Consider the following 10,986-nt stretch of genomic DNA (forward strand, 5'->3'; position numbering starts at 1 on the left):
GGATATGGGGGCCTGGGGGGGGCCGCACTGGGGGGGCACTGGGATATGGGGGTCTGGGCTGGAGGGCCCGGGCTGGGGGGCCCGGGACGCGGAGGCACCAGGATTTGGGGGCCTGAGGGGTCTGGGCTGGGGAGGCACTGGGATATGGGAGTCCGGAGGGGGCCGGGCTGGGGGGGCGCTGGGATATGGGGGGCCAGCACGCGGAGGCACCAGGATATGGGGGACCCGGGGGGCGGCGGGCTGGGGAGGCGCTGCGATATGGGGGCCCGGGCTGGGGGGCGGGCCGGGAGGCCGCTGGGATATGGGGGCCCGGGCTGGCCGGGGGGGGGGGCGCTAGGATATGGGGGCTCGGGCTGGGAGGCCGGGCCGGGGGGCCGCTGGGATATGGGGGCCCGGGAGGGGGCGGCGGGCCGGGGGGCCGCTGGGATATGGGGGCCTGGGCTGGGCCGGGGGGGGGGCCGCTGGGATATGGGGGCCTGGGCTGGGGGGCAGGCCGGGGGGGGCGCTGGGATATGGGGTCCTGGGCTGGGGGGCCGGGCTGGGCCGGGGGGGGCTGGGATATGGGGGCCCGGGCTGGGGGGCGGGCCGGGCCGGGGGGGGCTGGGATATGGGGGCCCGGGCGGGGCTGGGATATGGGGGCCCGGGCTGGGGGGCGGGCTGGGATATGGGGGCCCGGGCTGGGGGGCGGGCCGGGGGGGCGCTGGGATATGGGGGCCCGGGCTGGGCCGGGGGGGCGCTGGGATATGGGGGCCCGGGAGGGGGCCCGGGCTGGGCCGGGGGGGCGCTGGGATATGGGGGCCCGGCGGGCCGGGGGGGCGCTGGGATATGGGGGCCCGGGAGGGGGCCCGGGCTGGGCCGGGGGGGCGCTGGGATATGGGGGCGGCGGGCTGGGGGGGCCGGGACGCGGGGCGCTTCCGGGGGGCTGGGCCCAGCTGCGGAGGCCTCAGGCCGCGGCCCGCGATCGCGGCTCCAGGGAGACGGCGCCGCTCGGCGAGGCGGCCGCTACCACTGCGACGCCGGCGGAGGGGGGTTCCCACAGCACTTCCGGCGGCGCAACGATCCTCTCGGCCCTTCCGGCCGCTGTAGCCCAGGGTAGCCATACTCGCTCCCCATTGGCTGGGCGCCACCCAGAGGCCCCGCCCCACTGGCTGAACAAGCTCACTCTCCGTTCCCTAATATGGAAGCAGCGGCCGGAATGTACCAAGTGCGGGATGGGGGGCAGTGAGGAGCCCCGGCGCTCCCGGTGGGGCCGCAGCGGCCGAGTGTTGCCCCTGCTCCCCCCGCGCGGGCAGCCGGTGTGGGCGGGTGAGAGGCGGGTTCCATTCCCGGCCAGGAGGGAGGCTCGGATGAGAGACCCCCGCGGGCGGTAATGGAACGGGCCGCCCATCCCGGAAGAGAGAAGCCGCCGCGGCTGCACCCGCCACTTCCGCTTCCTGGGAGCCGGACGGACGGACCGACCGGACCGGACCGAAGCCGCCGCTATGGTAGGGGTGGGGGAGAAAGGACCGGCGAGGCCGGGCGGGGGCCGAGAGTGGGGAGACGCGGGCGCGGGGTTGGGAGGCGAGGGCTGGGCCGGACCTGGCGGGGGGCTGGGGAGGGCCGGGGGGGGGGCGGGAATGCGGGGTTGGGGGCTGGAGAGATGTGGGGCGGCCTGGGGAGGGGGCCGGGAGTGGGGTGGCGGGGACTGGGGGTCGGGAGGCGGGGGCTGGGGAGGGCCGGGGAGGTGGGGGGAGGGCCGGGCTGGGCCGGACCTGGCGGGGGGGAGGCGGGGCCGGGGAGGGGGTCGGGGGCTGGAGAGACGCGGGGCGGCCTGGGGGCGCGGCCGGGCCGGGGAGGGGGCTGGGAGTGGGGTGGCGGGGACTGGGCCGGGGAGGGCCGGGCTGGGCCGGACCTGGCGGGGGGCTGGGGAGGGCCGGGAGGAGGGGGGCGGGAATGCGGGGCCAAGGAGGGGGTCGGGGGCTGGGGAGGCGCGGGGGGGGGGCCTGGGGGCGCGGCCAGGCCGGGGAGGGGGTTGGGAGTGGGGAGGCGGGGCCAGTCGGGGGCTGGGGAGGCCGGGCCCGGGAGGGGCGCTAGTGGCTCTTGCCCTGGTTCTGACTTCCCTGCTCTCCCCAGACCGCCACCCTGCGCCCCTACCTGAACGCGGTGCGCGCCACGCTGCAGGCTGCCCTGTGCCTGGAGAACTTCTCCTCCCAGGTGGTGGAGCGACACAACAAGCCGGAGGTGGAAGTCAGGTATGGCGGGGGGTTGGGACCCCGAGATGGGCGGGGGGCACCCTGAAGTCTGCTGAAGCCCAGCGTGCCCTGAGGGCCTCAGAGAGCTTGGAGCCCCTGTTCCAGCAGGGGAAATATACGGGGGTTGGCTGCTTGCTCAGGCTGCTGCCTGTCACCCCGGGGGCTGGCGGGCTAAGGCTGCCAGAAGCATCGTGGGTTATGGAGCAGTGAGCAGCTTCTTAGTAATCTCTTCCCCTCCCCCTCCCCCCCCCTACTTCCCCCAGGTTCTTGTCCCAGTCGGCTTCCCTTCCCTTCAGTTCATTCTCAGACTTCTTGCCCAGCCAGTCCCAGTTCCCCCTCCCTCTTCGACTGATCTGCCATGCCTTCTAGCCAGCTCTCAGTCCCAGTCTGTCTCTCCCCCACAAGCTATCCTGCCCCCAGGTTCAGCCCTTGTCCTTTCTGTATCAGAGTCAGTGTGTTTTCTTCTCCACGCTGCCTGGGCATCAGCCAGAGGAACACCAACAGCACAGGAAAAACAGACTCTCCCAACCCCTGCTCCCAGACTTGCCCTGACTTTGCCCCACTGTTACCCCTTCCCTGCATGTTCTGGTGCACCAGGCAGCAATGGCCAGGAAAGTCCAGCTCACCCTGGGTTGGAGCATAGTCAGTGCAGATAAACCCTTTGCAGAATTTGGCTGGTGAACTCTGAGGTCTCCATGGAGCATGGGTGAACGGAGTTTTTCAAAGGCTAGAACACATTTGAGCAGGTTTCCACAGGAACAGCAAAATGGGCTCCTCACTGACACCTCACCCCGCCAAATTTCTAGTCCCGGCTGCAAAGCACTAGAGCGTCTCAGTGAATTTAAGAATTGTTTTAACATGGACAAAATATTTTCCTCTACACTTGGTCAGACGGTTGAACCATTTTTGCTGAGACTTATATTCAACCTGAATAAGATGCCCAGCATGGGAAAGTGGCTACGGTTTGACCCAGTTTATATGCAGTTTAAATTAGTGTCTTATAGGAAGTGTTTGGCAGCCTTAAGTATAGGCATCAATACCAGCTCTGCCTAGAATGTTCTCATGAACCAGTATTGAGATCCTACTGTCAATTGAGAAGGTAATTTTGTTAAATATATTTACTGCTCAGACTTTCCATTTAACAATGTCCCTTAAAAGAAAATGTGTTGCTACTTAAATCAAGGTAACAGAATTTAAACTAACAATGCATGGGTCAGAGTTAAGGTTGTTTTGTTGTGATCTAATTTTTGTCATGAAATATATATTTCTGCGTACTTGAGGAAAGCAATGTGTGTTCAGCAGACAAGTCCCTTCCTGGCTTTAATTAATAATATATGGCTTTTCCATGGCAAAGTGCTTGGAAATTGCATTGTCATCATGCAGTCAAAGGGCACGGTTGAGGTTGCCGAGATGTTTGTTGTTTGGAACGTTTCAGTGAGAGGCTGAAGTTAGTCCCAGGAGTGTCTCCATCACCGCACGGGACTGGCTGTACTGCCCAGTCTGCTCTGGATAATGGGAACCAGAGTGCCCTGCCATTCCTAGGAGATATTCCTATCCCTTGGGGGTTCAAAGTACCAGCTGTGTGGGGAAAGCTTGCATTGCAGCTGTCCAGTGGGACCGGAACCCTGCAAGCACCACTTTGCATTGCTCCCTTCAGCTACTGTCTTGGAGCTTTGGGGGAGGAGTAGGCTTTGTTCCTGCAAGATGGTCCCTGGCTCTGGAGGCCTTGTGATCTCAGGGGAACCCTGTGTGTTACTCTGCTCTCAGGGGTTTCTTCAGTTTACCTTTAGCCCCTAACCAGGAGAAAGATGTAAAGTGAAGAGAGTCCCTGCGATAGTGGGGGTTGGATGCCCATGTGAAGGCTGCCCCAGGATAACCAGAGAGGTGTGAATTTAAAGCATTGTTTATATCAAGAAAACATTCCCATGTAGTGAAGACCTTACACAGCCCTTTGCAGGCAAGGGGTCTTTCCCTCCTCCCCCTCTGCCAAGCCACTGGCTACAGCAAAGGGTGTTGGCTGCTAATTGGCTCGTGTCTGGTGTGAGTCTCAGTCTAGTGCCGAGTGCATGGTGCCACACACACCACTCACAGCTGGCACAACTGGCACTAATTACCCATCTGGTCAGTCCCATCAGGGAAGCTGAGGACTGGATGGACCAAGGAGGCTTGCGGGTGGCTCCTGTGGGACAGAGATGAGGCATGTTGACAGGGGTAGTGCTGCTCAGGCTGGACCTGTTCAGTCCTGAGGGCTGTACATCTGGCATCAGTGCTATGTACAAAAGTGCAAGTGTATTACAATGAGGTTCCTACGCTTTTCCCCAGCCGCAAGTGGCCAGGTAAGCGAGCCACTCCCTGGTGGGTGACTGCCCCTTGTGGCATGCACGTGCCTTGGGATCACGGGTGTTCTCTCCTCCATGCATGCTGATGTCTTTTCTGGGTTTGCAGGAGTAGCAAAGAGCTGCTGTTGCAGCCAGTGATCATCAGCAGGAATGAGAAAGAGAAGGTTCTGATCGAGGGGTCCATCAACTCCGTGAGAGTCAGCATTGCAGTGAAACAGGTGAGCCTGCTGGGGGGGGGAGGGGAAGAGAACGGAGCTGGAGCTGAGGGAAAGGGTTGGTGGCTTGCACTCAGCTTGAGGAAGCCTGACTTCCCCTTCCCCTCTTCAGGCAGACGAGATTGAGAAGATCCTGTGCCACAAATTCATGCGCTTCATGATGATGAGGGCTGAGAACTTCTTCATCCTGCGCCGGAAACCCGTGGAGGTGAGATGACTGGGGGAGGGCAAATCCTGTGGTGTAAGACAGGGACACTTCTACTCGCCCACTTTGGCAGCTCACTGTTGTGAGCGTCTTTGCCATGGTGCTGAGCTGCCAGGCAGGGCAAAGGGGCTCTGGTGCTGATCACTGATGAGGTGTTGCTCCTTTCCTCTCCCCAACTAGGGCTATGACATCAGCTTCCTGATCACAAACTTCCACACGGAGCAGATGTACAAGCACAAGCTAGTGGATTTTGTGATCCACTTCATGGAAGAGATTGACAAGGAGATCAGTGAGATGAAGCTGTCCGTCAACGCCAGGGCTCGCATCGTTGCTGAGGAGTTCCTCAAGAATGTGAGCTCCTAAGCAGGGGAACAGCAGCTTCCTTCCCCTCCCCATTGCAGGAAGGGGCTCGTGGGCAGCCTCTTATTGACCAGGGAGAGCTTTGGGGGTAACAGCTAGACAAAGGGGGACTACGGCCTTTCCTCAGAGATGTGGGAACCTGGCCTTAAAGCGAGGCCTGGCACATCCCCACTGTCTGTTTCCATGCTGGCTGAGTGTGGGGAGGGGGAGTTTGGATTGCCAGAACCAGCATGGGAACAACGTTCCCTTTAGAGGGCCTTGCAAAGGGTCACATGGAAGCCTGTTTGGGTCTCCTGACTCTGCCTCTTAAAAAGGTCTAGTTAGAACACAGGCAGTCCCATGTATGTGGTCTCTGCCTGGAGCGTGGCATGGGGAGGGGCTAGGGTACAAAATATGTAGGAGTGATGGAGCACATCGCACTGAGGGGGAGGCGTGGCACTCTCTCTGAAAGAAAGAGTCAAATATAGTAAATAATAGAAATTCCATACTTGAATAATAAGATTAGAGCAGTAAGAATATACTGCCAGCCACCTGACCAGGATGGTGCTGGTGACTGGAAATGCTCAGGGAAATTAGAGAGGCTACATAAGAACGGCCAGACTGGGTCAGACCAAAGGTCCATCTAGCCCAGTATCCTGTCTTCCAACAGTGGCCAGTGCCAGGTGTCCCAGAGGTAATGAACAGAACAGGACAATTATTGAGTGATCCATCTCCTGTTGCCCATTCCCAGCTTCTGGCAAACAGAGGCTAGGGACACCATCCCTGCCCATCCTGGCTAATACAAAATCAGAAAGCCCAGTAATAATGGGTTTCTTCAGCTAGCCCCATGTTGACTGTACAGATCACCTCAGGATGGGATGCAGAGATGAAAATTTTTTGACATGGTAAATGACTGTTTCTTGGAGTGGCTAGTCCTGGAATCCACAAGGGGAGAGGCAGTTCTTGATTTAGTACTAGGTGGCGCACAGGATCTGTTCCAAGAGGTGAGTGTAGCTGAACTGCTTGGTAATAGCGACCATAATGTAATTAAATATAACATCCTTGTAGAAGGGGAAATACCAAAGAAAATCACCACGGTAGCATTTAACTTAAAAAAGAGGAACCATACAAAAACGAGGAAGTTAGTTAAACAGAAATTGAAAAGAACAGTCACAAGCATGAAAATTCCTGCAAGCTGCATAGAAACTTTTTTAAAACACCATAATAGAGGCAGGTCTCAGAGTAGCAGCCATGTTAGTCTGTATTCGCAAAAAGAAAAGGAGTACTTGTGGCACCTTGGAGACTAACCAATTTATTTGAGCATAAGCTTTTGTGAGCTACAGCTCACTTCATCGGATTCATTCAGTGGAAATCATAATAGAGGCAGAAACTAAATGTGTATCCCAGATAAAAGAACTGTTAGAGGACCAAAAAAGGTCACCCTGGCTAAACAGTAAAAGAGGTGGTTAGAGACAAATATCTTTCAGAAACTGGAAGTCCAATCTTACTGAGGAAAATAGAAAGGAGCATAAACTCTAGCAAGTCACGTGTAACAGTAGAATTAGGCATTAACCAATTGGTTAGTCTCTAAGGTGCCACAAGTACTCCTTTTCTTTTGCGGATACAGAGTAGCAGCCGTGTTTGGTCTATAACCTGTCATTAAGCAAAAAGTGTTTAAGTACATCAGAAGCAAGAAGCCACTGGACAATCAAGGTTCTAAAACAGCAGACAGGGAAAATAAGTCCACTGGAGAGAAACTGTAGTGAAAAAGTGATGCAAGGAATTCATGTAGAGGATGAGAGGGAGATTCCCAAACCTGAACCATTATATTTAGGTGACAGATCTGAGGAACTATCCCAAATTGAGGTGTCAATAAAGGAGGCTTTGGAACAAATTGCTAAATTAAACAGTGATAAATCACCAGGACCAGATGGTATTTACCCAAGAGTTCTGAAGGAACTAAAATATGAAACTGCAGTATATAACCTATCACTTAAATCAGCCTCTCTAGGTCAGTGGTCTCCAAACTTTTTGGATTGCGCACCCCCAGGGCCAGCTCTAGGAAACCAAAAAAAAAAAAAAAAAGAGCTGGCACTGGTGTGCTGTCAGAGAATCAAAGGTCCGGGAGCACTGCTGCCGCCGTGCCAGTGGCGCTCCTCCTGCCACGCACTCCACTTCGGAGACCACTGCTCTGGATGACGGGAGGATGGCTAATGTGATGCTGGTTGGCTTTTTTAAAAGCCTCTAGAGGCAATCCCGGCAATTACAGGCCAGTGAGCCTAACTTCAGTACTGAGCAAATTGGTTGACTCCATAGTAAAGAACAGAATTATGAAACATAGATAAATGAGATGGTGGGGAAGAGTCAACGCAGGTTTTGTAAAGGGAAATCATGCCTCAGCAGTCTATTAGAATTATTTTGTGAGGGGTCAACAAATGTGGACAAGGAGGACCCAGTGGATATAATGCACTTGGACTTTCAGAAAGCCTTTGACAAGGTCCCTCACCAAAGGCTCTTAAGCAAAGTAAGCAGTCATGGGATAAGAGGGAAGGTTCTCTGATGGATTGGTAACTGGTTAAAAGATAGGAAACAAAGGGTAGGAATAAAAGGTCAGTTTTCAGTGGAGAGAAATAGCTTGGTCCCCCTAAGATCTGTACTGGGACCAATACTGTTTAACATATTCATAAATGATCTGCAAAAAGGGATAAACAGTGAGGTGGCAAAGTTTGCGATGTAAAACTAAAGATAGTTAAGTTGAAAGTTAACTGCAAAAAGTTAAAAAGGATCTCATAAAACTAGGTGACTAGGCAACAAAATGGCAGATGAAATTCAGTGTTGATAAATGCAAAGTAATGCACATTGGAAAACATCATCCCACCTCTACATATAAAATGATGTGGTCGCAGCTAATTTAGACACCTCAAGAAAGAGATCATTGATCAGATGTCAGAACTATCCACAATGACTCCATCTGCTGCAGCAGTTAGAAAGGCTAACAATAGTTAGGAACAATTAGGAAAGGGATAGGTAATACAGAAAATATCCTAACACCACTATATAAATCTGTGGTACACCAAGACCCTTGAATACTGCATGCAGATGTGGTTGCCCTATCTCCAAAAAAAAATTTTTTTTAAACTGGAAGAAGTACAGAGAAGGGCAACCAAACTGGTGAGGGGTTTGGAACAGCTTTGGCAGGAGATTTAAAAAGACTGGGACAGGTCAAATTTGGAGAGAAACAACTGAGGAGGAGGACAGGGTCGAGGCCTATAAAATCACGACTGCTGTGGAGAAAGTAAATGAGTGCTGTTTACTCCTTATCATAACACAGGAACCAGGGGTCACCCAATGAAATTAATGGGTAGCTGGTCAAACAAACATAAGGAAGTACTTCACACAACAGTCACCGTGTGGAACTCATTGCCAGGGGATGTGAAGGCCAAAAGTATAACTGGGTTCAAAAGTTAACTAGATCAGTTCCTGGAGGACAGGTCCATCAATGGCTATTTGCCAAGATGGTCAGGGATGCAACCCTGTGCACTGGGTGTTCCTAAGCCTCTGCCTGCCAGAAGCTGAGACTGGTTGACATGATGGATCACTCCCTCTGAAGCATCTGGCACTGGCCATTGTTGATTGGGCTAGATGGACCATTGGTCTGACCCAGTATGGCCATGCTATGCTGCTATGATCCCTGGAGGGTGCAGCTTGGGGAGGGCCTGCCTGGGGTGATGTGAAGTCTCCCAGAGGTGGGACTCATCATGGGGGATGAGGGCCTGCTGCTGGATGATGTGGGCATCCCTGGTACCCTGTTACATGAGGGAGCAGTGTGGTACCAAGTGACTGGATGGCTGCAGCAGACAGGCTCCTGCAGGGATGTGAGTTCAGTGGGGTGGGGCAGGCACGGGTGCGCAGTGTGTGCGGTTGGTTGGTCGGCAGCTCAACCTCCACAGGCTGGGTATGTGACTGGGAAGATGGGTGGGTGCACAGGGACTAATGGGCACCTGGCCACCTTTCTTTTTTCCTTCCTTACAGTTTTAGAGCGTGGTGCTGGACTCTACAGCTCAGGTTCTCATTCTCTCCTGCGTCTGCACAGCTGCCCTGCTAGGGAGGGCCATGCTCAGGGCCTTGCTGTCTGGAAGAGATGAGAAGCAATCCGATCTTCGGGAGCTGTCCCAGTGGAATGTACATTGATTCTCTGCCGGCCCCGGGGAAGGGATGGGGGGGGGAGTTAATAGTTTGAACCAAACTCTGTGCTTGTTTGAGACTGTCAACTCTATTATTTTTTTAAATGACTAATCATTGCTGTAATTGTCCAAGGCTCTGGGGGCTGGAGGGAGTTGTGGCTGCTCCAGCACTGGACAGCAAGAGCAGCTTCTGCCATGAGGCTGGTACCTGGTAGCTGGCGTTCCAGCTGAGGACAGTGCCCACTCAGTTATCAGTTCCCTTCTACCAGCTGCTGTAAAGCAGCGCTCATGCACGTGGCATTCTGGAGAGACAACTCTGAGCCTAATCCCAGCGTTATGGCTTCCAGCAAGTCAGGGGCTGAGAGCAGCTGTCCTGGGCAAGGCAGCAGTGTTCGCAGGGGCCAGTCCTGGCACCCTCCAATTCCCAATCTCCACAGCCTCCCTGCTGCAGCTCTATGGGCTGCTTTGGTGAGAGATTCCCCACTAATGGTAGGGGTGCAGCTGGGCAGAACTGCAGGGGGCACTGCTCTCCTTCAACCCCATCTGTCTGACACAGGACTAGGCAGCCTGTACTCCTGCCTGTAGCCTTCACCTTCCATTTCTCTGCCTGTAGTGGAGCAGGCTGGACTCCCCGACGGAGTTGGAATCTGTAACGGGTGCTGCTTTTGCTATTGCACTTGCTGTTCGTGCTCTGGTACCTTCCCCATTAAAGCCTTTTTCCTGCCTCACTGAGGGTGGCCTGCTGGTGGGGGGTTCTTGTGTGCTCCCAGGGGCAGGGCATGGTGCCTGGGGCACTCCGGGGGGCCCTCAGTTCAGCGCTGCGGGGGGCTGGCACCAGCTGAAGCCCTGCTGTCTGCACCTGCCAGGCGTTGGGGTGTGGTGGTGGGGGTGACAGGAGAGGCTCTGCTCCCAGAGGGGGGAGGGAAAGGAGGAATCCTGGGGTGGGGGGGACAGAAGGGGGAGAGAGGAGGGGCCCTGTGGGGGTGGAGACCCTGCTGCTGGTGTGGGAGGGGATAGTGTGGGGATTGGGGGTGCTATAGAGGGTGGGGGGGTCAGTGTGGGGATTGGGGGTGCTATGGAGGGGCCTTGGGGGGGAGACCCTGCTGCTGGTGTGGGAGGGGACGGTGCGGGGATTGGGGGCGCAATAGAGGGCGGTGGGGTCAGTGTGGGGATTGGGGGCGCTATAGAGGGCAGTGGGGTCAGTGTGGGGATTGGGGGGCGCTATAGAGGGCAGGGGGGTCTGTGGGGGGATTGGGGGTGCTATGGAGGGGGGAGAGGAGGGGCCTGTGGGGGGAGACCCTGCTGCCGGTGTGGGAGGGGATGTTGTGGGGATTGGGGGTGGTATAGAGGGCAGGCGGGGTCTGTGGGGGGATTGGGGGTGCTGTAGAGGGCAGTGGGGTCAGTGTGGGGATTGGGGGTGCTATGGAGGGGCCTTGGGGGGGAGACCCTGCTGCTGGTGTGGGAGGGGACGGT

At 56.3% G+C, this 10,986-nt stretch overlaps 1 protein-coding gene across 1 annotated transcript; it reads left to right on the plus strand.

The window, feature by feature from the left end:
- The first annotated feature begins 1,328 nt into the window (after window positions 1-1,328).
- Window positions 1,329-10,235, plus strand: ARPC4 (actin related protein 2/3 complex subunit 4). Its single transcript, XM_074957277.1, has 6 exons — window positions 1,329-1,484; window positions 2,113-2,231; window positions 4,677-4,788; window positions 4,898-4,993; window positions 5,171-5,341; window positions 9,362-10,235. Exons 1-6 carry the CDS (start codon window positions 1,482-1,484, stop codon window positions 9,365-9,367), a joined length of 507 nt encoding a protein of 168 aa, XP_074813378.1. The 5' UTR covers window positions 1,329-1,481; the 3' UTR covers window positions 9,368-10,235.
- Window positions 10,236-10,986: the final 751 nt, after the last annotated feature.

Source organism: Natator depressus, chromosome 7 (genome assembly GCF_965152275.1).
Source record: "Natator depressus isolate rNatDep1 chromosome 7, rNatDep2.hap1, whole genome shotgun sequence".
Lineage (NCBI taxonomy): Eukaryota > Metazoa > Chordata > Testudines > Cheloniidae > Natator > Natator depressus.